The sequence below is a fragment of the Barbus barbus genome (assembly GCF_936440315.1).
Source record: "Barbus barbus genome assembly, chromosome: 49".
Taxonomy (NCBI): domain Eukaryota; kingdom Metazoa; phylum Chordata; class Actinopteri; order Cypriniformes; family Cyprinidae; genus Barbus; species Barbus barbus.
Genome location: NC_136727.1, coordinates 16,798,187 through 16,824,544, shown reverse-complemented (window position 1 = coordinate 16,824,544; position 26,358 = coordinate 16,798,187). Strand labels below are relative to the sequence as shown.

Here is a 26,358-nt window from a genome sequence, read left to right as displayed (position 1 = left end):
TTTCTTGGCACACTTTGGGCCCCTTACTACCAATTGAGCATCGTTTAAACACCACAGCCTACCTGAGTATTGTTGCTGACCATGTCCATCCCACTATGACTACAGTGTACCCATCTTCTGATGGCTACTTCCAGCAGGATAATGCAATATGTACTCTTTAGGGTCTAATATGCACACTTTAGCTATTAATATGTACCTTTAATGTACTTGTATGTACCCTTTTGTTGTTGTTCAGTCTCGATTTCTACTGTGAAACAAGGCCCGGGGCAGTGTTGCCACCTTGTGGAACAACTGATTAGTGCAAAACAAATGTGATCAGCACGTACAAAGTATGCATGTTACCATTCTAGTGATGAAATTGGTGCCACGTGCACTATATGTGGACTAGGGCTGAATGATTTTGGATTTTTTATTTTTTTTTTATATACCAATATTGCGATTGCGATTGCGATTTAATATGCGATTATTTTTTAAAGCTTTTTATATTCTGTATTATTCAACAAAGACAAGTAATAAATCATTGTATAGTATGCAGTGTTGAGCACGTTACTTTAAAAAAGTAATTAGTTATATTACTAGTTACTTCTCACAAACAGTGAGTTACATCATTATAAAATAAACTAATTACCAGGGAAAGTAACTATTGTTACTTTTTTTTTTGTTCAATGTTCAAATATGTCAAATAACTTGGATGCCCCCAATTTTAAATATGTTAAATGAATGAAATGGTCACTAAATAGAATAAATTATTATTATAAAACATTGTACACTAATCTACACTATTTTAATGTTTCTGTGGGACAATGTGAGAGACACCTATCAAATTCAATTGATTATTGTAAATATTATCAACACTCTCTACTTGGCAATAGAATCTCCATTGGCTTGTAATTCTTTTTAGTTTACTCACCAGACTAATATTAATTATCTGATATACTAATATATATATATATATATATATAAAGCTTATGTTTGGAAAATGGCACAGTTTTTTTTTTAAATATCTCACTTAGCATCAGTCAGTCAAACATTATATGATATTATGATAATTTAGCATTAAATGATGATAGAACTTTAGTAATTAGAATAACCATGTATGAATGCATATTTGTCATGTTGACTGAACTTAGGTCTGGTGGTGGTGCTTAAGATATTGTTTGTCATTTAGTGTTTCTAGTAATCAAAACAGGGAGGATCATAGGTGAGCGCCAGCCAATGAGATTTCCGTTTGCGCATTAGTCCCGCCCACTACCGGAAAACCCGGCAGCTCTTAAAAGCTGAAGAATTCCAAAGGAACTCCGTTATTTTGACAGGAAAATACAACAAAAGATATAATTTACATGTAGCGCGTCAATTCTGCATGATATGTAAGACTGCAAACTGCGGACTTGGCAACATAGCGTACAAACTTGATGCTTCCTCTGAAGACTGCTTAGATGTGTTCGAATTGAAGAAGCTCAGCTAGACCGATCGCTGTGTGTCATCAAATACTGCGAGAGCTATAAGAGAGCGGGCGTCTCCTTATGCTTTCTCTCGCCGTCATACACAGATCGATCTTCAAGTCGAACACACCTCTCTACTCTCGCGTGTCACGTGACAGAGTGTAATCGCAGCCTCTGCGGTTGAAAAATCACATTTTTTCATATCTAAATATTATAGCAAATGCAATTAATCGCTTAGCCCTAATGTGGACCCTCATGTATGCGTAAAAACCAAAGTATACTTTGGGCCTTAATGTGTCGAAGAAACTGTGCTAACCATTAGGCCATGACTACAAAAGAAAATAAATTCATCAAGAATTACAATTGCATATCACTTATTAAACGAAAGAGTTCCAAATAAACATTACTCTTTCTTCATGTTTTCAGTTGGCCTTTGGTCAACAAGCTAACAGCTTAGCCTTATAGCTCAATGCTAACTGCCAGTTAGCCTATAAGTTAGCGGTAAATGCTACGGAAAAGCTGTTTTGATTAGCTATAACAAGACATCACGATAACACACTACATTTTAAAGCCATTACCTGCGCCTGAAATCGCATACTGAGTAGGTACTACATTTGACAAGCAAACGTCATAACTATAATCGATATAGTATAAAAATCCAGTCATTTAATAGAACTCTTCTTGAGACGCATTTTGGGAGTTTAGTCCCTAATGTAGATTTTCAACGTTCAAGTTGGCTGTGCAACAAAAAGCTGCGTGACTTCTGTTTTCTGGTGCTTCAAACCTCGCTATGCTATTGAAAATTAGCGTACAGTTTTATGAATATTGTAAACAAAGACATACTACTCTTTTCATGTAATGTAATAATTAGCATTATTAGCAAGCATTAGATTAAATGAACTGTCAGATTTTGCTTTCAGGTCAAGAGCAACAGTTTGAAGAAAGTTTAGCTAGCTAACTAAATCAGAACAGATTTGATTAAAAGCCACTGACATTTGAAGGGAACTATATCGCCCTCTTGAGTATGGAGGTTGGCATGACAGAAAGCACAAAAAAAGCACAACCTTTGATTGCGATTGTTCAACATTGAAAAATATTTGACTTGAATGCCACAACTGACTAATCAGAATTGAGTCTTCCAGAGTGCTCCAGAGTGTAGGAAATCAGTGCCATTAAATTCCCTTAAAAACTTCTGTTTTTAAGGGAATGAGCTTTCCTTTTTTTTAAGGGAATGTAGCTCAAATAGTAGAGCATGGCGCTAGCAACGCCAAGGTCATGGGTTCGTTTCCCAGGGAAAGCAAGAGCTGATAAAATGTCAAATCTGTAACTTGAATGCAATGTAAGTCGCTTTGGATAAAAGCGTCTGCTAAATGCATAAATGTAAATGTAAAAACAATCTTTCCAATCACATGATCTCTGTCACTCGGTCTTGTGTTGAAGCAGTAGGCAGCAGAGGCCTTGCTGAGGACAAAGCCTGGTCTTTTAGCGTCACGAGGTACGGTAGAGTCGTGTGGCACTGTGTGGAGGATGGGCCAGTATGTAAAAGAAGCTAGTGTGTGATTACACTGATATCTTCTTTCTTGCCTTTAGTGCAAACTAACTCATCCCGCAGTGTCATGATATCACCATTCGCAATCACAAGGGACCAAAGTCCCCACATATTCATTTCACTGCTTATTTCTCACATTCGCATTAGACAATGATGCGCTGTGAGGTGTTGTGTGAATGAAGTCGCTTCTGAATGTTAAGACAAATAGCAAGCACAGGTGGGCGGTATGACCAAAATCTTATATCATTTATATCACAGCACACTACCATTCAAAAGCTTGGAAAAAAAAAGCTAGATTCGTCCTTTTGATAATTTTTTAAAATTCAATCAAAAGCTGTAATAGTGTAAATCTATGATTACACATTTACATGTTTTCTATTTTTAGAACTTTTGAATTGTATAGACTAGGATAACATTTAAAATAGAAGATATTATTCTAAACAAATAAATGGCATATTATATGCATATACACTAAAACAATAAAATAACATTATGAAACAGATTAGTTCAACTTAAATTTCTGATTGGACGGTCCACGACTGATTTGTAAAATAGCTCAAATTTACTCAAACTTCACATCAGTTGAAGTCAACACTATTGCTGCAAGTTGCTCAACAACCGTAAACTAAAAATACTATGATTAAAAACTCGCCAACAGACAAATGTATCTTTCTCTGAGGATGCGCTTAGCTTCAGCGCTCTGATTTACGAGTATGGCTAACTTATATGACTTCAGATTCGCACAATAACACCATACGCCAATTAAAACATTTACTATCTAATGACTGCAGTGTAACTCACAACATGCCGTAAGAATTAAGAGGAAAATCTGTTAAGGTGGTGCTGCCGAACGGCATTAAAGCCAAAGATGTTCTCTTCAAATAATTAGAGGGCTTTATCACATCGTTCTCAGCTGCCGGGAAGCTCTGTTAATTAGTCTCTCGGTTGAAACGTATTCCCCTTTTCATCAAGACTGAATAAAACAGAATAATTACAAGAATAACATGTCAGAAAGCCAGTTGGTTTAGCCCTCAAGACACATGCATGTAACGATCTGAGTTTGGATGTGAGAGCATTCATGCATGCAAACGCCACTGGGACAGCCGGCGAAATGTTGCAGCCATGTGCACGCGACTATGCTTACTTCGAGTTTTCCAGCTAATATGTATTTCAATTCCAACATATTAGCTGGATTTCACTTGCCTTTGGGTGTTTGATCCAACAAAATGGCTGAAATTATGGGTCAGCATTGGGCCTCTAGCTAGAATCATGTCATATAAGCATGAGCTACATAGATATCGAAATGGTTAAATCGCTGTGAAATGTAATAAAAGGAAACCCCAATCAAAAACGCAAATGATCTGAGTGGCAAACCCGCTCAGCACAGTAACACTGCGTCTTGAAGGTGCTTGCTGAAGCAAGACGTCTCCTGTTCCGATAAAGCTGGTGCATTTTTTTATAAATGTGTGCCAGGAGGAGCATGTAAAGCGTATGTTAATGTCTGTGTGCGCAGAGAATGACTAATGCAAAACGAATGTTTCAGTCTCTGCGTGGATGAATCTGATTGTAGAGAGGGTACAGCCCTGCATATTAATCATACTGTACCTCGTCATGTGATATGTAGTGTAAAAATTGACATAAATACTACAGTTACTATTATACACTATATAAGTATAAACTTCTTTAAAAAGTACTGTAGTAATACCAGTTATGGTACTGAATACCATGGTGTGATAATGATTCATTATGATTTTTAGCATTGTAAATTGCATTATAATTGTATTTCCAGATCATTCAGATGAAACCATTAGTGTAATATAAAAAAATAATGGAATTTTTAAAAGTAAATACAGGTGGCTTCCATGTGTGTGTGTGTGTGTAATATAATATAATATAATATGAATATTAGTGAGAACAACCCCCACCCCCATAATTCCCCAAAAACCTCATAAGTATGATATTCAGATGCAATATGGTAATGAGAAGGCCATATACAGTACATGTTTTCAAGAAATTCACACTGATAATCCCATTGTCCTTTTATGAATGAATGAACAAACAAATAAATAGATGGAAAGAAGAAGGAACAGAAACAAAAAATTGAAAACATGAGGCAAACTTAACCACATCTCCAGTGGGCCATAACTTTGTTGCTCCACAGACAGTTGTATCATAATTGACATAAAACAGGAAAGCCCAATCCTGTTTCTGAAGAGCTACCTTTTAGCGGAGTTCAGTTCCAACCCTGTTCCAGCACAACAGTCTGTAATCATCAAGTGTTCCTGAAGATCTTTGTGTTTGACAAGGGGTTGGCGCTGCGATTTCCAGGAAGGTAGATCTCCAGGAACAGGATTGGTCACATACAGGGGTGTCCAAAACTGTCCCTGGAGGGACACTGCCCTGCAGAGTTTGGCTCCAACCCTAATTAAACTCACTTGAACCAACTAATCAAGGTCTACAGACTCACTATAAACTTCCACGCAAGTGTTGGAACTGGTTGGAGCTAAACTCTGCAGGATGTTGGGTTTTCAGGAGCCGAACTGGACACCCCTTCAGTACTATGAAGAAGAGCACACAGGAGGTCAAATTAATAGGAACAATCAGAAGATGCTTTGCTAAGTCTTTTAGGAGAAGCTGCACCTGCAGTCTCATGGAAACAACTTTTTATTGAGGTCAACAGTTACTGCTTTTACTCTGAGGTATAAAAATTAATCTTGGGAATGGGGTGGTGTTGTTTTATTGTGCCCACTAAGGAGAGATAAAAGGAAAAGACCAGCGTCCTTGAGAGAAGACGTGGGCATAGAGAAAATCAAAAGGGTCAAAGTCCCAGCGTATTTGCAAGCAGCTTCCCCAACACGTCAGTCGGCCTCTTGCACTTTTTCTTTATCACTCTCTCTCTGTCTCCCTTTCACTCTGAGTGAGTTTTGGCTCTATGCTGCCTTTTCCAATCAGCCGTGAATGAAGAGCTGCGCTCCGTGGCACGGTTGGAGGACAGACTGCTCGCAATCTGTCAGCCTGATCTCAGCGGCTCCTGTGCTGCCAGGGATGCAGTTAATGAGGTCAGTGGCACTTATCTGCAGCAGCCAGGATGGCCACACTCCTGCTGTCTGATGCCCAGGTGGCATCTCTTCATCCCCAGTGATGCCCTTTCTTTACAGGTAGCTTTTTCCACAGTGTCCATTGTACCATATCTGGTATAACGTTTGAAATGAATTTGAATATACACATGCTAATCATGACTAGAAAGAAAAAGAAACACTGTCAAAACCGTTATCTCACCAGATGAAGGTTCCCAAATCAGAAGCAAAAAGGCTTTGAAGTATGGTTGGTCCTTTTTGAGGGAAATTCCAAAAAACAGAGTTCCCATATTCATGGTAATATTTGGGAATTTTAGGAACCTTATCCAATAAAGGGCATGGAAGTATATTGGTCATAAACCAACATACAACAAGACCCATTCTTCCATCAGTATTTTTCTGAGAAGTTGGCATGCTCATAATTCTTGGGATAAAGGTAAACAGATATGACAGGACTTGAGCACTCAAAGCGACTCAAGCTCTAAGATTCCCTTTTGGAAGTTTTAACTAATGAACATTAGTTAAAATATTCAAATGTTAGTATCATCCAGGTTGTCGTCACTTTACACCAGGGCTCTGAACCGGTTCAAGGAACGAAAACGAAAATCGGAAACAAATTAAATTTTGACTGGAACAGAACCGGAAACAGAAACTAAATCAAATTTTATAGTTCCGAACAGAACCGAAAATTTGAAGTGGCCATTAACCGGTTAATAATGTTATTGTATCGTTCCATTTAATATTTGAACTTTGCTGTCAACCAATCACGAATTCAAGTAGTACAGACTATGCAAATGTGATGCTGACACATCCAGGGTTAAGATACCATCTCTTTCTGTATTTTTTTTATTTCTTTTTGTGTAAAGAAAGAAAACACTGTACTTTATTATTATTATTATTATTATTATTATAGGCAAAGACAATTTTAAAAATAACAGTATTAACCGTTATTTTTTCTACTCAAATCGGTTTCGGAACGGTAATAATAAAGAGGAACGCAGGAACGGAAACGTTAAAATATCGATTCTGCTCGGAGTGAACCGATTTGAGTTTTTTTTTCCGTTTTCAAGCCCTGCTTTACACTGAACTTCATCAATAATTAAAAATGCATTCACCAAGATGCAACTCCTAATACAGTTCTGTAATTAGGCTTTAAAAAGAGTAAAGATAACTGCATTCGGTTAGGAAAGTGAATGAGTATAATAAGGCTTGCTTGCATGCTTTCTCTGGCCATGCAAAGGCACCAAAAGATGGCATTTCTATGGGATTAGGGTCCAGATGGTGAGTCTACACAGTAACTGGAGCAGTGGGCTAAGCCACCATTACACAGGCTTAAAGTCACTATAATCGTTGACTTCCCTGAACACTATAGATAATGTAACTCCAATCATCAGTAGATCATTGCATTAAGCATATAGATTTCATTATAGCATTGAGAGCGCATTAAATATTAATTATCAATAAAGGAAATTTGATGTAAAGAACAAAATGGGATAAAATCCCTAGAAATGCACTGTTATTGTACAACAAAGCTGATGGAATTGATTGATACAATTTCTATAGAATGGCTCCATGAATTTAATCCCAGGGTTAAGTGCCTTGCTTAAGGGCAGGATCACTCGGCACTTGCTTCCTGCGGGGATTGAACCAGCAGCCTTCTGGTTATCAGCTCTTAACATTAACCCCTTCACCACACCACCCAGAAATAAATCAGAGCAAATCATGAAACACTATCAGAGTCATAATGTCAACCAGGAAAATCTGAAAATCCTTTCAAATAACCTAAGTCATGATGTCCACTTCCTGTCGCAAAAGTCAACGAGAGCAGGGAAGCAGCTCTTTGAGCCAAAGGCGTTTCATATTGTCATGCCCAGTAAATGGATTACTTAAAGTGTGTCCGGGTGTGTGCTGAGAGCCACGCTGGGAAACCATCCTGTCCTGAGGTGTGCAGGCACTTGGCAAGGCCTAAGTGCCCTCCGCCATCCCCGTCTCCCAGAAAAACAAAAGCCAACTACAAAGCCCAAGGTGCCAACTCTGGACATCCCAACGGTCTGTTGTTGCCACTATCCTTGGGGATTGCCTGAGAAACTTAAGAAAATTGAAAAATGGATTTAAAAGTTTAGTGCACTCCAGAATTAAAATGTCCCGATAATTTACTCACCCCTATGTCATCCAAGATGTTCATGTCTTTCTTTCTTCAGTCAAAAAGAAATTAAGGTTTTTGAGGAAAAAATTCCAGGATTTTTCTCCATTTAGTGGATTTCAATGGGGGTCAAACTGCAGTTTCAGTGCAGCTTCAAAGAGCTCTACAAGATCCCAGCTGTGGAATAAGGCTCTTATCTAGCAAAATGATTGGCCATTTTCTAAAAAAAAAATAAAACTTCTTATGCTTTTTAACCACAAATGCTCATCTTGCACTAGCTCTGCATTCACGACTTCACACATTACGTAGTCACGTAGGAAAGGTCATGCATGATGTAGGCAGAAGTACTGAACTTTACCAAAAAGGTAAAACAACAATGTCGGATGACTTCGAAGTTGGAGGAGAAAATGGGATGGAGTTATTCGCCCTACCCTACCTTTTTGAACACAAGTACACAGACGAAGAACTAACCAATCGTGACTTTTCCAACGTGATTACGTAATGCGTGAAGTCGTGCAACTTTAATTTCTTTTTGACTGAAGAAAGAAAGACATGAACATCTTGAATGACATGGGGGTGAGTAAATTTAAATTTAAATTCAGGAATGAATTAATCCTTTAAAAATTGATAAGTGGCAACGACAAAAGCTTGCTAATAGGTATAGAAAAAAACATTTACGTTGATAAGCCATTCATTCCTTTTCTGGTTTTAGATGAAGTGACAATATTGTAAAACACTGCTTTGAAAGATACAAGATCTTAAGAATTAAGAAGCTGAAACAAAAGTGTCCGGTTTTTCTTTTTGGAGGGCTACCTTCCTACAGTGTTTAGCACTAGCATACACCTAAACCAGCTAATCATATTAAACGTAAACTTCCAGAATGAGGCCCTTCAGAAACAGGATTGTACCTTACTAATAAGCAGTTCTTCTCAAGTACACCATTTCTGGAGATTACAGATGTTTTGCTAAAACCTACAGAAAAAGGTGGTGGTTTCTTAGGTACCAAAGTGTCTGTTCCAACCAATGCCTTTCATGACAAAATGGCAGCCGAGGATTTTAAGACCAAAACAGTGAAGGTGTCTTCAATTCAGAGTAAAAACAATGTTTTCATGGAAGAGCAGGGAAATCACTTTAAATCACATTAGCACAGGCCTTTTGTTATGCCAAGAACATTCAAGAAATCAAGCGAGAAATCAAGACTAAGTAATATTCCTGAATTCTTCTTTTGTCCTGTTGTGTTTAGAGATACTTGACAACTGCAGATGACCAAAATAACTGCAGCCTGCAAAAAGGAAGACAAAAGGAACACAAAAGAGAAAGCCACAAACAAAAAAGACACTGAGAGGCTAGAGAGAAGAAGCGAGCGACTCTAAGACAGTAGAGATGAGACGGAAAAGGGAGAGACAGATACTGGAAACATAAAAGCAAAAGCACATAGGAAAGAGGGTGGAGAGAGCAGACAGCAGCCATTGGATGAAGGGAGATAAATCCCCATGGCCAGATGGTGCTCGCACATTCACAGATTAGCAGCCCAGCTAAAGTCTGAAACACATACAAACACACACACAGAAAGTTACCTTTAAAGGAGCAAGTAAAGGTTGTCAGGTTCTCCAAATGGCATTAGTGTACAAAAGAGCATTAGCAAATAAGACTTCACACATGAAAGATCCTGTGGTGCATCTAGCAGCTGCTTGCAATTACTACAGGCAACAGGAACTTGGGTATGAATGGAATCATGCTGACACAGCAGGGTGCAAAAGCTCTTCTTGACCTCTCTATCTTACACATGAATTGTGTGTCAACGTACCGCTTTCCTCAAACCACCCATGTGTCTCCTGTAACCCTCTCAGGGCCATCTGTCATCTTGGGATGAGTCTGTTTGTGCATGCATATGTAAGTATATGCTCATGTAGCGGATTCTAGGTGTGCCATTTTCTGCTTGGAATTGTTCATGGAAAAGACTGCTTTGAATTTTTTATTAAAATAATTTAACTTAGCCAGTGCCACAAGTCCTCAGATTAACAGTGGTCTCCAAAACAACCAAAGAAACAACCCCAGTGTACTCAGCACAAGCTGATCACTTGGGTCCACAGCTACTTCTAATTTTAGCCTACAAAAGAAAATTCCCAATTCTTAACCAAATGGCCATTGTCCTTACTTTAAGTAGTTTGAATCCCGTCTCGAGGACCTTTTCCAATCCCGCCCACCTCTCTCTCCCACTTTGTTTCCTGTCTACTCTATACTGTCCTATCATAATAAAATCAAAACACACCAAGAATTAAAAAGTAGGGTCAAGCAGGGGTTGGGTCTTTTGAAGGCATGCCCAGGGGCCTTGCAGCTCAATCGAGTCCAGGCCAAGTTTGAGTAGGTTGAGTCAGAGTCAAGAACGAGACCAGAAGAGGGTTGAGTCAGAGTCAAATCAGAGACTTGAAGGGGTCTGAATGATTCAGGCAGTGTAAATATTCCTTTGGGGTGAATGAAGCTTGATTTCACATGAAACCTCTGTGTTGTGCACTTACACTATAGAACAAAGCAGCTCAAATGCAGGACCACAAAACATATCCAAAGGGTTGTAGCTCCCTGAATTGGTCTCAAGACTGGTTCAAGACACGTTCAACAGCTCCCGAGTCCATGAAAAGACCAATACCATAAAAATATTGTCTTTGTACTCAAGTCCAGTCTTGAGTATTACAACTCTACTTTGCAGGACTATCATCTGACTCTGATTTTGATGCTGCTTGCTAAACTACACCCACTTGGTTACGGCTGCCAACTCAAATGAGTAAAGGCTAACTCACACTGCACCAAAAAATGCCAATAGACACATTTGTTGGGTTTTGTCGGATCAGTGTTTTACTCCTGTCGCCGTCTGTTGCCATTGGTCTACGGTTGGTTTAGCTGGCTGAACATTTTGTAAAATTCCTGCAAACTGACATACTGTAATTTGGTGATTGTTGCCATTAGTAAGTGTCTCATCGGCGTAATATGAATTTGCCTTGAAAGAGTACAAGAATAAAAGACTGTGCAAAAAAGATGTAGCAGCCGGATTGGTCAGTAAAAGGTGTTAAAAGTAAAACATAATAAAAAAATAGTTTAGCAAAAGGTCAGTTAAGTATTAATCTGGGACATTTGAAGGTATTTTAACATTGGACAAAATATCACAGCTTGTTTCAGAATAAAGGTAATTAAGGGAATCAAAAATGGGACAGCTTCATATTCCCAAGGCTTGAGGGTCTAGTCCCCAGGCTACTCCTGTCTATTGCTGTCATATCAAACTCAGATACCACCAGCAGACCCTCCCCAGAAATAAAAAGAGGGAGATGAAAAGAGAGAGAGGGTACACATCAAACAACATGTCACAGCTGCCAAGCAGAGACAACAGGATTAAACTGTCTTATTTTTTTAATCTCCATTGTCTCCATTTCTCCCTGTCTCTGCCTTACAACATTTCCTAACAAGGCACGGCATGATAAAGCTACATGTGATAAATCCTATCTCCTACATTTACACTTGCTCATTTGGCAGGTACCTTTATCTGAATTGACTAACAGCACACTCAACATATACATTTTATCAGCATGTAAATTCTAACACATGACCACATGGATTCATAGAATCTCTTCCTTAAGTTTTTGTCTTAACCACCTGCGACAGACCATCAATGCTAGAGAAGAGAAATTGATGTCTTTTATATCTGGGTAGCCACAAAAAATCTCACTGGTCCAAATTGCAGTAAAATATGACAAAAATAAGGATATTTTTACAGTATTTTGGTTTTATTTGGGCTCCAAGTAGCTATACGCTACACTTGTGGGGCTTCCTCCTCCATCATAAACAACATGGATGAAACAGTTGTGAATAAGACACAACATGTCCCATAACGACTGGCTTTGATGTCAACAGCATGAGCTTTATCATCAAACAGGGAAGAATGTTGGCGAGATTTGCTTTAATGCTGTTTGATGTTTGCTACTTTAGAGCATTAGCATCATTAGCACAGGTTCTGTGAACCCACGCTAGTCTCTTGGCTTCTCGTTTAACACAGTTTAGATCACCTGATGAAAAGACAGGAGCTCTAAAATTTTAGCGGTGATCCTTTTAAGAGCGAGTGGATGGAGTGGTTTGTCGTGACAAACTTCTTGATTTAATTTGATGAGCTGCTGGAAAACCAACAATATTTGGTGCTGCACAACAGGAAGTGAGAGCTCTCATGGAGATATTAGCATTATCAGTACTTTACCGATAATTGCTTTTAAAATTACAACTTTAAACTACCATTCATTTTCACAAGTTTCCTTGAATGTGGAAAACAGCCAACTATGAATTGCAAGCGAGTGCAAGATCCTTGAAAAAGTACTATTATTTTTCAAAAGGGAGCAGACTGTTAAACTAACCGCTAGGCCACGTGAGCCTGACCTCTGTAAATTATTCAGTCAGATATAAAAGCCTTCACATACGCATTGCAGCAATATCTCCCATCACATTAGGTCAAGTGTTTGCATTTAATTTAGGTTAGGAGTTCACTGTGGAGAGTTTAAGCCTTTTATGTGGTGTGTACACAAGTTTTCACCCTTTCTGTTTGATGGGCCAGATCAAATGTATAGAGACGTGACAAAAAATCTTATGTTAAATCTAATGCAAGTTTGTAGACAAACTCCACAGACTTTACAGAGAATGTGACCTACACTTAGTTGTAAAACATTAAATTGTTTATCCACATTACACATCATATCACAATCAATATTACCACCTAAACATTTACCAGGGCTCCTACTGCTCGGGAAATTTGAAGTTTGCCCCCTTGCCGGGAAGGAGACAAATGTGCCCAGACGTATCCCATGTACTAATAATTCTGTCCTCCCGCTAGTGTAACAATATATTTAACATAAACACACACATTTTAAAGCACACACACACTCATTCCTTCAGCTGATTGACTATGACAGGTCTTTTTCCCAAGATAGTGCATGAGTGAGGTGAATTATTCTGTGCTGTTTACTGGATGCATTGACTAGAAATGCTTTGCAAGAGCAGCGTGTCCGTGAATTGCATAAATAGGTTGATTTTACATTCTGTAAAGTCATTATCTGGGTCATTAACATACTAACATTTGGAGGACAACAATGAAGCCTAACCAATGAGGAATGTTTCGTATAACCAAAAACAAAGTCAGATTTTGGAGGCGGAGGGAGAACTTAATATCAGTTCTGATGCTAAAAATGAGTCGCCATTACAAACAGAACCATGAAGAGCTACTTTGATTTGTTTCAATTAATAGGTGTTTAATATATTATAGACTTAAAGTAGGCTGAAACTGCAGACCTACTTTTCCATGCTGATTTGGAGGAGAAAATCTGTGAAATTCTGCATGAGTCCTAGGTTAAATATGGTAAAATGTGTTAACACAAAGCTGCTTACTGTCAGCTGTAAGCCTGAAAAATTAGCCAAATATTTATAAGCAAAAAAGGCAAAAGGCAGAGAATGTATAAAACTAATGGGTGTTTAAAATCTGTGGAGCATTTTCTGTTGGTGCATGCAGATTCTGTGTGGGCCTGGTTAGCAGTTAGCGATTAGCATGTGCTAAGATTGATTCTCACATTTATGCACTGACCAAATCACAAGAACAACATATATTGGAAACATGTTATAAATTAAAAAAATAATTCGGGTACTCAAATAAGTCAGCAAGAACGACTTCTTCCTCAAAATTCTGTATAATGAAAATTTATGAGAGTTAAGTCAAAAAATACAAACTCAATGTGCAAATGACTTCTGGAAATGTTGTTGTTTATATTTTATTTTGACTTCATTTGAAATGATTACTCAAGTATAGACCGACAGACTGTGTTTATCTACTAAAAAACAAAGATCATGTTAGAATGAGAATTATAAGATAGCAGCATATTTACAACAGAGATATGCAAGAGATGTGCAGATATGCAAAATATGATGTTAAACTGTGGGTTCCCAATCAACGCCATGGGCAGACTACTGTAATAAGCTTTAAAATGTAGCTCATGAGTGTCCCCTTTGCTGATGGAATCACTATGTTAGCTTCTGGATAGAGATCTAACTTAGCATAATGCTACGGCACGCAGCTTATCGTGATTAATTAATAATTGGAGCTATATATGATACCTCAGAGGTATGACTGGGCTGCTTAGAAAGTAATCGAGAGAAATGTTGAAAATCTACCCAAGACATTCCTTACACTAGACAAAACAAAAGCTAACAAAAATATGCTAACATTTCATATGCATAACAGTTATGAAAACAGTTTTCTGAATGTTCTCTGAACGTTCAAAACATCCAGTTTTGTAAATGTTTTTGGTTGCATACGAACATAAAGGAGCATTCTATGTTATGTTATCATTTTGCAAACATTATAGTAACATTACTTTTAAATGTTTTCTGAACATTCTGTAGTATCATTTAAAAAAATGTTAGCCGAACATCCAACTAAAATGTTTCAAAAAAGTGTTCCATGAATGATGTATTAACATTTTTGTGATTTAACGTTTTTAGAACATTATTAAAGACCAGATAACTTTAATCGAACATTCTATTAACATTACTTGGAAGAACGTTTGTTCGTAACTTCGGCTAAAATTCTGGTAATAGTTCTGAGAACATTCATGGGTATCTGGGATTTAACAACAAGCTATGTAAGCTAACAAAAAAAAAAACAGAGAAGAAGACTTGGACCATGTGCGCAAACCTTGCGCGCTGAATACAAACACAAAGCAGAAGATTTTGCTTTAATAAAGTTAATGAGCTCAGGTTCTGGGTTCTGCAGCACGAACACAGGCACGTAGTCTGACATTGTTGTTGTTGTTGTCGCTATTATGTGACGTAGCGGTGTCTGATTAGGGGCGAGACTTGGGCTGATGACGTCATCGTTTCAGAAAATATATGGATTCGCCGTCCACACGAAAATGTGAAAACGGCGTTTTCAAATTTATCCACCCTGGGACCCGTTTCAAAAATGATCGGTTTCACTCTTCGAAAACGCCGGATTCGTGTGGATGAAACGCCTATACGGTAAAAAATGTATGCGTATACAGCGAAACGCATCTTCGTGTGGACGGGGCCTAAAATACCACACACAAAAGTAATACACTGTCGCCACAAAATGTGTTCTGATTGGCTATAATAGTGTCATTAGGACCAGATAGCTATAACTAGTTATTCTACACCATGTGCTTAAACAACTGGATTGGATAATGCAAATGTCTGATAAAACATTGTGTTAGCACATTCTATCCCAAAGGGGCTGGTGGCCTCTGATTCTGTTGACCACAAAATGTGTGTTGAATTCAGTCAAACATGCTAAAAAAAAAGCCTGAACTCCATATGAACCGTGGTGCATTTGATGCAATGTGCTAGAAGCAGAATTATAAAAACATATCTGCTAGCTGCCGGAATCCATGTAGATGGTGCACGGGAAGTCAACGTGGGCGCACGTGAACACTCACCAAGCATTACCGCAGTAGGAAAATGATGCGTGCACTACACCATTGCCGAACCCTAGCGGCACATTAGCACATGCAAGGTAAAAGAGACTTAAAAACAGTCATAGTGCAGCTCCATTAGCATGAGGACAGCTGGGAATTGGGTCAAAGTAATTGCCCATCAGTGGAAATGTGAGAAGGGGAAAAGGGACAGAGCGGGTGAGAAAAAGAGAGATTTTTAAAATGTAGGAAATGTGAGAATGAGGGGGGGGCGGGGTGCAGGAAACATCAACTAGACAAAGAAAAGATGTCACATATGTGATAAGAGTCCACAGGAGGAGGATTTCAGGAGGTAAAAACAAGAGCACAGGCTAAATAAAGATGAAGCATGTACTCTGCTCGTTCATAATTTAAGATAATTTGAAGGCTTAGTGGCTGACGTTGGCTTTTCTGTATGTTTCTATTTATTTCATGTTGCTAAAACTGCTACTCAAGATCTAAACTCAGCCGCCCACAGTCTGTTCACTGATCACTGAGCATATTGTTTACAAAGATGGGCTTTGTCAAACTGGCAAGCTCTAATCTGGTTGGTCCGTCTGATTATTTATCTAGCATTTTGTCATTCTATATGAAGAGTTCAGATGAAAAAGCTTCTAAATGCCATCTGAAATTTTCAAATAAAATGTGCATTTTTCTCACGCTCCTATATTTATGTTCAGTTATTTCACTTGAATTGCATAGAAAAGGACCTATACATTGCCATTAAAGTTAAATGACTGAACCTAAACATAGGAGCGTGAGAAAAATGCACATTTTAGATGAAAATTTCAGGCAGCACTTGGAGGCTTTTGCATCTGAACTCTTCATATTTCCATCCATCCATACACAATATAATATATCTATAATATAATATATCTATCCATCCATCCATCCATTTGAATATTAACTTAACTATTATTTAACACATCCTTCCCTTAACAAATGAATATATTCTGACACCCATGTAATGAAATTTTAAATTGCATTTGGCATTATTTGTGCTTGTAATGATTATTGTAAAGTAAACCGCTAAAATCAATTTGGCCCCAAAGAGGGAATGGAAATGCAGTTTTATGTCACCACTAAGAGCTGTTTGACTGCAGCCTCCAGCCATGTGTCCTCACAAACACACACACACACACACATAAAGAGAGAGAGGCCAGGCAGACACACACATACACATGTCAGCCCTAGTGAGCATGCCATACACTGTCACCATTAACAAAGTCATTGAGGGCTAATCAATAGGCAGTGAGGCCTTTCAGAAGACAAAAGTGTTTCATTTTAAAAGCTGACTTCAGCTTTCTATTTCGAGCTTAGGGAAAAGGGCAGCCTGACAATTTTTAGTAGAGAAAAAATAAATATGTGCACAAGCACTTTCAGGATGTTCTAGTGAGACTGATATGCTTGGGAGAACAGGTTTTGGTTTTTGGCTTTTTATAGCACTTTCCTACCTGTGAGATAACGGAGTACCTGCCTCCACTCCGATATGTATTTGCCCATTTTTATTTCAGTACAATCAATTGGTGATTAAAATTAAGCCACGTCTACATTTTTGTATAGCTAGTTTCACTCAGAAATACTTCAGATTAAATTGGCATCTCCAAAAATTATAAATATCCAAGTCACATTTAAATCCATGTTCACATGCAAGTGTAATATGTTACAAATAGTAGTGAAATATCCCAATCCCTCAAGCAAATCTATATTTTCTTTACAACACAAGGTCGGCGGACATGTGATTCACCTCCTCGGCAGTGACTTGCTTACTAAACCATGCTAATTTCTGACTGTGACAACAGGGTTGTTATGGTAATGCTGGAATCCCTGTGCCAGAGTTCCGCAGGTCGGCTTCTGTTTCACAGTGGTTGCCATAACAACAACGGAACTCTCAGACAGAATCCCACAATGCTCAGGGCCCTTGTGCCGGCCTTGTCTACAAGAGGGATAAGGCACATCCTTATGGGAAAGAGATACTTTCAATCACAAACACAAAAGTTGTACTTGGTTCTGCAAATAAGAACGTTTCAAGGAATTGAAACCAAAAATATAGATTTAAAGCCTTGAAAACATTCATAATGGACTCCATATACCGCTAAAATAAGGTATTTGAAAATTCCGAGGAGGATTACAGCCAATTTTAGGCCTTCGCTTCCCAAGTGATGATCAAAGGGTGACTAAATAAACTCACACCAAATAAGCATCACACCAATTCGTTGGCGAATTCTGACAGTTTGTAGCAGATCTGGCTGATTAGCATTAGTGCTACCCATCGACGGCAAGAATCAATTGTTGAGGTTGATAAACAGCAAGAGAGCGAATGTTTGACTAGAGGGAAGTCTGAAGAAAAGGCACCTGGAATTTACTTCAAATCAGGGAAATATTGATGCAAGGTAAATGTTTGATTTGAGACCTAGCGAGTGACTGAAAGAGAGCTAATCAAGTTTGTTCAGCTAGCAAAATCGGGGCTCTTATTGCGAGAGCGCTGGAATGTTTTACTAATGACCTGCCGGCTGCTCAGTCGGGTTCATTCAGGAGCGTCTGGTTTGGCCGGAGGAAAAGGTAAATAGGAGGATTCCGTCGTGCCACTTTCACGGCGATTATGTCACTATTGACATAAGACCTGGGATTTCGAACGAGAGGATGTGTCTGAAGGAGTATCTAACTGAGGATTTGCTGAATGCATCTTGGGTGTTAGAAAAGCGTGGTAAACCTATTTGCTGCCAGAGCGTCTCAGGTATCAATCCGAGTGTGTTGAACAATGGATCTGTGTTCAGCACCTTGGACAGCGCCTCCTGTAAAACCACTTGCTCTGCTGCTTCTTTATCAGATCTTTTAATTAATTCAGAGCACTTGGGACTAATGATACAAATGCAATTAAAACATGTTCTATCCTCTGCAGGAGGATGTAGCTGAGATGTTATCTGTAATGTTACAGTGAGGTTTAACTATAAATCCAAATCCTAGTTCCTATACTCTACATTACAAACAATACTCTGAGTGACTTATATATTTAATAAAATGCAGCTTAAAGACAATATGAATCCCAATTTGTCCCGTTTTATGTTTCTGAAACTGACTTTTCTTTTTCAGTGACATCACCAGTGCCGCTTATTTTTAGCCCCTCCCCTTCAACCAGCTGCCTTCATTCTGGTACAGTATATATCATCCACATTTTAAGATCCAATAAAATCCTAATTAATCAAATTAAGCCATGCCCGACTTTTCCTGTCTTCCGCATATTAAATTCAAAAATTATTTTCATTACTGATGAAAAAATGACTGAGACATATGCATATGATATATTTATTCATACACATGACCGTTCAAATGTTTAGGGTTTTTTTTTTTAAGAATCTTTATTCAATCAAAAGTACAGTAAAAACAATAATATTGTAAAATATTACTACAATTTAAAATAACAGTGGTCTATTTTTAGATATTTAAAAGTATAATTTATTTCTGTGATAAAAAAGCTGAAATTTCAGCATCATTACTCCAGTTTTCAGTGTCACCCGATCCTTCAGAAATCATTCTAAAATGCTGATTTGCTGCTTAGGAAACATTTATTATTATTATCAATGTTGAAAACACACAAAAAATCTTATTTACCCCAAACTTTTGAACAGTAGTGTGTATATATAGCCTATATAGAATATGTAATTATGTATAACAGCTATTCTAACTATATAATGAAAAATAAAAGCACAAAATAATGAGAATACACTAACAAAAAGCAAAAGCATTAATCATATCCACAGAAAGCCATTAGACCCAGGCAAGCTGCACTAAGGCCACAGGCTGACCATAAGACTTCATTAAGAATTAAGCTTTTAAATGCCCGATTGAAGACAAAATAAGAGTAATGATCAGGAGCAGACAGTTTTTTATATAATTGACATGCATTGCCTCTAGCAAACATTCACAGGGGTGTTCGTAGAGGAAGCTCACAATATAAAGCGTGTGCGAGTTTGTATGGGGCTCAAGATGACAGGTCTTGCGTGCCAATTCTACTCCCCCAGCAAGCTTCCCTTCCCAAATGTTCACGTCTGCTTGCATTGCAATAGTGGCATTTGTGACTGAACATGTGAACAAGCCCCCTCTGGTTAAGGATGGCTGTAAACAGTTTGGTGGAGGTATCGACTGCTGACATCTGCTGTGTTTCATGCCTTGTTATTCCCTTCTCTGTTTGCTTCTTTCTCCCTGTGTTCCGCTCTTGCTGATATTCAGCACAATCACACATTTTGGAGATACATGAGGGGTGAAAAGGTTCCAGACGTTTCACAAGAGATGCATGTTATATGCCAAAATAACAATACGAACAGCAAAAATAGTTTATATAATACACTGACATATGTGCTCTTCCAAATTAAATCAGTAATTTGTGTATTATCCTGAACAAAACTCAAATTTAGTATGCCAATTATACTAATAAACTCTCATAGGAGTCAGATTTGAGGTTTCAGCTAGCAAACATCGCTAATAACTAACTGCAGTGTGAAATGTGACATGCTTTCAAACAAAACAATATTCCACCTTATACTTTTTGACTAGAAACTAGACTAGCAAATTATACTAATGAACTCTCCCAGGAGTCGGTTTGGAATTTGGAGATTTGGTTTTGCTATTATATAAGTTAGCGTGTTTTAGCATGTTGCTATGCTAGCCACTTAACGCCTGCTAAACTTCAAATACATTCAGATATCTTTAATGTAAATCTATGTGATTTTATCAACCATTTTATAATCTGCTAGATGAAAATGATAAATCTCGACACTTAGAAAAGTAAAGCACACCTCATCAAGCCACATCATTTGAGGTATTAGCATTAGCAAACATCGCTAACAACTACAGTCTGAAATGTGACAGTCTTCCAAACAAAATTTCCACCTTCAACTTTTAAGATGTAAACACAGAAACGGCAAAAGTAGTTGATATCCTACAATAGCGGCACTAAAACTGTTTTGCTAAATTAATTATTAGCAATTTGTTACAAATTACACTAAAAATCTCGCACAAAAGTTTATTTGGAGCTAATTTTGTATTTCTAGTTTACGATTTAGTGTGTTTTAGCATGTTGCTATGCGTTTGCTAGCCACCTTACACCTGCTAATATTCTGGTCTCGGTTACTTGGAAGTCTGTGTGATTTTATAATTTTATCGTCCGCCAGATGAAAAAATGAAGTCTGGACACTTCAAATAGTAACACACCTTAACAAGCTGCATGATTTGAGGCATCAGCCTTAGCAAACATCGCTAATAACTGACTGCAGTCTGAAATGTGACAGTCTCCCAAATAAACTTTCTGAATAAATGTTTGTCGAGATAACAGTAGGAATACCAAAAATACTTTATATCCTTCAATAATGGCACTGAGACTTTATTCTTTCAGTTTATGTAAGTATTAGTCACACGATTAGCTTAAACAAAACCCAAAACTGATACGAAAATTATACTAATGATCTCTCATGAAGTCATTTGGAGCATTGTTTGGCTAGTTTATAAGTTAATGTCTTTTAGCATATAGCTATACATTAGCTAGCCCTCTAACACCTGTTAACCCCCAAGTATCAATATTCAAGACAATATTTTATCATCCATTTTTTTCCATTCGCCAGGTGAAAAGTCTGAACACTTAGAAACACTTAAGCACACCACAACATGCCACATGATGAGGCATCAGCCTTAGCAAACATCGCTAATAACTAACTGCAGTCTGAAATGTGACAGTCTCACAAACAAACAAACTTTCCACCACCTACTTTTTGAATAAAAGTTCTCACAATGCCTCCAGAAGACCTCCATCAACATTTCTGAAATCCCAAGCACTTTTTTTGTCATAGGCGAGTGTGATGGCTCATTACTGCACTTAATGATCTCCTGAACAACAATGGACACCCTCCTTCTCACCCCATCTCTTTGACAGCCCACAATCACATCCTTCTATAATATTCTAATTGAGCGCAGCCTCTTAAGCTAAGAGGAATATTCAATGGTGAAAATCCAAAGTGTCCCCGGGCCCAGCATGAAGCTGGACTTCTATAGCCGTTCATCCAATACATATTAAATTAGGGGACATAATAGTTTCCCCATTTGCCTGTTAACTCCTTCCTTTAAGCAGAGTTACAGATGACAAACAAATCTCAGTAGGGACTGGAAGAGTGCTATTAGCACTATCGCGTCTATCAGCACATGCTAAGTGCTAGTGTTTTAAACTGAAGCTGATTAAAAAATCTGGTTGATATATGATAAACATTAACTTTTAATGGATAACTCTTTTTTCCCTCATTAAAGAAGTTATACACAAACTAAGTAGTGTGTTGAAAAAAGTAACATTTAAAATGATGTACACCATGAAATGAAGACAAAAAAAAATCAGTTTTGAGTGGGTCACCTCATGGAGACAGCCATTTTGAAATCACATGACCATCTGAAATTACTTGCATCTTGGTAAAGCCATAAAATTGGTCACTTTTGCTCACAGAATAACTAATTTATGTCTCATTGCAAATGGCGCATTTATGCAATGGCATCAGTAATTTAAAAATGTAACGTGATGCTTCATCCACACCACTAGGTGTCAGTATGAGTTCAAGACGACAACCAGCAGAGTCAGTGCAATGTAACTGCAAATAAAAACGTAAAGTTCGGCATCACATGATGAAACCCGTTTAGCATACATTCAACCTATTTTTAATTTCTTTGTTGACATCAATTCAAAATAAATGCTAGCATTGCCATTTTGTTTCTTTACACATTCGGTTTTTTTGTTCAAAGCATGAAACAACAAAGCGCTATATGGTTGCAATTTAGATAAATCAACATAAAAACGTCCCACAACCGATGCAGCATGAGTGCTGCCATTTGCAAATGCCCCAAAGATAAAACATTACGCAATGCCAGATCAAAATTGGATGTAATTGTGCACATTAGTAAATTATACATCACCTCTAGGCATTACGAGGAAATGTGGCTCTTTAACCATAAAACTGGGCAGTCTGGCCCTCTTACAGAAGATTTCCATCTTATTATCTCCATTATATCAACAATGCCATCTATGACTTATGTAGAGGATGCAGTGTTGAATAGTATAGATCCTAAAATGAAGCCATATTTCCGTAGCCTTGTTCTCATAATCAAAATAAGAGGTGGAATTTGTTATACTGTATGTGGTGGTAATCACCATCTCAAATATGATAATTTCCTCTCCAGCCTCAAAATGTTCTGTTTCGATACTGATATGACCTGTTCTGGTCCCCAAAATGCCAAATTTACCATCAAATGTATGTAGCAGCTCACCAGTGGATCCTCTGGAGTGAATGGGTGCCGCCAGAATGAGAGTCCAAACAGCTGATAAAAACATCACAGTAATCCACAATTAATCCACATGACAATAAATGTCTTGTGAAGCGATAGCTGTGTGTTTAAAGAAACAAAGCCATCATTAAGGCTCGATCTGTACATATTTCTCTCCTGATTCAGACAAGGCTTTTTTCACTGGAAAAGGGATATTATGGACTCGTATTTTAGCCAGAAGCAACGAGTTAAAAATATCTTCATGATGGCTTTGTTTCTTACAAACATGCAGCTTTTCACTTCACAAGATGTTAATTGTTGGATTTGAATGGTGTGTATTACTTGTGATGTTTTATCAACTGTACTCTCATTCTGACGGCACCCATTCACTCATCCATTGGTGAGCAAGTGATGTAATGCTACATTTCTCCAAATCTGATGAAGAAACAAACTCATCTACATCTTGGATTGCCTGAGGGTGAGTCCATTTTTGCAAATTTTCTTTTTTTACTGAACTATTCCTTTACTATCTTCAAAAATAAGCAGAATTAATATTGAACTATTATTTATTTAGATGAGGAGAAAAATGGCCTTCATTGATGTGAACTGTGTGGTGCATTAGCAGGCTGTGGGGTTAGCATCACATTCAACATGCCCATTGCATCACAAAGACCCATTCACACAGACCCAGCGTGAATAGCTGTTTTTCAATGGCGTGCCAGAATCTTGGGGGGGTCGGCCTTTTGGAGAACATCCATGAGTTTCCACCTTCTGCTGCCTCGGAATGTAAAACTCCCCTCCTTCTGACAGATCTGCTTTCCTAGATGACAAATAGTTGGTCTGCTCCTATAAGTTCATAATTGTGTAGCTCCTAAAATATAATCGTTAAAACTAAAGCAGATGCCGGATGACAGTTCTGACAAATGGGCCGTATCTGAGGTTCGATGGCCTCCCTGGGGAGAAATGTAACGTTTTCAAACTTTTACGGCTTTGCTGTTCCTTGCAAACAAAATGCAGCACCAAAGAAGTAAAAAAATAGCACTGCGTTTTCATTTTCTTCTTTTCATCATTCATACATGTGTGATGTTTCAGTCAAGGACACTTTGGACATCTTAAACCATGAAAAGTAAAATTTTAAACATGATAAATTTGAAGTGTATTTTGGTATATGATTTTAGGTATATGTGATCATAACAATGTTATTTAGTATTATTTCTATTGTCAGTTTGATTTTAACTTTAAGTTTAAATTTCAGAAGTTTCTGTTTTCTTAATATATTTTTATTTACATTTCATTTATTTTTATTTCAGTTTTAGATTTAGCAATTTTAGTCCATTTTATTCAACTGAAGCCCATATTTATAATTTACATTTTTAATAGATTTTTTTTGTTGTTGCTTTTTTTTAGCTTTAGTTAACAATAGCCTTGTGCTGTAAGGATTTTTTGATATTTTGTTTGTAAAGTATGAATGAAATTAAATGAAATGTTTAACTTTTTGAAAAAAAAAAAGATTTATGATCATGGCTTGGTCATAAAATGCGAGTTAGAGGTCAATTAACTTAGCTTAATGCAAAATTTATATATATATATATATATATATATATATATATATATATATATATATATATATATATATATATTTATATTTTATATATATATATATAAATTTTATATATATATATATAAAAAAAAATATATATATATATATATATATTTTTTTTTTTTTTTTTTTTTTTTTTGACATTACAATTATCAAATATTTAACCAATATAAATTATTTAAACCAACTAACTGGTTTTGTAATGACATATTTTTAAATAAATGTAAAACTATAAAAAAGGTCATGCAAAGAAATGTCCTCTTATATATTTCTTATGTGAAATATCATCTTTTAAATTACATTTTCATAATAACCAAATATAAGAAATATGCAACTATTCTCTTAAATGCTTATTTTAATTGCTATACAATTTTTTATTGTTGCCAAATTAGTGTTTAAAACTTAGGGACAACTCATTAAAGACAGTCAATTAAAAACTTTATTGAGGCTATTCTTCCTCCAAAAATCTTTTTCTTTAAAATCCTTCTTGGAGACAGAAAAGTTGCACTAATTAAAGAATCTCCCATATATGAGTAATTCAAGTTTGAGGCACCTAAAAAGGCTTCAAACCACTAACGCATAGCAAATAACATCTTGCAAAAACAGCAGTGAAGGCTACCATTTTGTATCGTGACTCACACGAGCACAGGAAGTCCACCAGGACTGAGTCTAGTTACACAACAATGCATTTGACTAATCTGCATTTATCTGACCGATGTGACAGCTAGATTGTACACGACCAATCAAACACCCGCCCTTATGCTGAACATGGTGACTCATCAGGGCCTTATGAGACCAATAATTCAAATTCCCAATTTACTGCAGCAACATTTCCTTCTTTTATAATCCACACAAGCTTTTTTCCTTCTTTTGAAGGTATTTTAATAACCTCTGTGTTTGAATTTGCTTCTGTGTGTACATGAAGCCTGTCTGAATCTATCAGGCACAGTAGGGGATGCACAGCCATGACACTAAACGGTGACCACTGCAGTTGTTCAATGAAGACGCAGTCCATTTGTTTTAGAAGCACTGTGTTCTCTCAGAAGATGATTTTGGTGTGGATGATGAGTGTTTTGAGCTCTATATTAGATGTTTTCCACTATGCACCTGTTGGAAACGCACCGCTCGCATCGCCCCCTGTCGGTTGAGTAGTCTATAGCATCGTCAACATCAGCAGTGTGTACTACTGTAACATCACGTTAGTATTCAACAGTCGTGCAGATTAATTCAATACGTTTTATTGTAATACCCTGGGAAAAAAAGTGTTAAATGCATAAAACGGGTTATGAATTCAAAACTGCGTATTAATGCATCTAGTTTTATATGTTCTCTGCCGCCTTCAAATTATTTATAAGCCACATAAAACATGCCTGGAATTAGTTTAGTTTAGCTTAATTTGTATAGCGTATTTATACCAAGAATGCCAAATAAACAGATTTTCAACTCACCCACTCCGATTTTCTCGTCCTCGGTCGGTGTCCACATGATCCCGGTAAAATAACCAAGATATTAGAAGAGTTTCGGTTAAATGTCATGTACGATGACACATTAAAGTTGAAGCAGACCGTCAGACGTGTTTATCTCACAGCCGTAAGCTTGATAAAACATGCTTGACGCGTCAGCTCAGGTTTCCCATCCGTGCGTCTGGATCTCCCGTTATGGATGCGCATCTGAGGATGGAGACGATCATTTATTTATTTCATTGAGTCGGTCAGTCGTGATTTACCGCTGGAATCCGACAAAACAACGCGAGGACGAGCT

At 37.4% G+C, this 26,358-nt stretch overlaps 1 protein-coding gene across 1 annotated transcript in view; it reads right to left on the bottom strand.

Annotated features, from left to right (window-relative positions):
• Nucleotides 1-26,082, bottom strand: part of LOC306867622 (dedicator of cytokinesis protein 3-like) — a gene marked incomplete at both ends in the record, with an annotated part of 204,398 nt that extends 178,316 nt beyond the window's left edge. The window contains one exon of the mRNA XM_079413390.1: nt 26,046-26,082. Coding sequence (XP_079269516.1) covers nt 26,046-26,082 — 37 coding nt within the window. The remainder of the gene's footprint in view (nt 1-26,045) is intronic.
• Between the last annotated feature and the right edge of the window lie 276 nt (nt 26,083-26,358).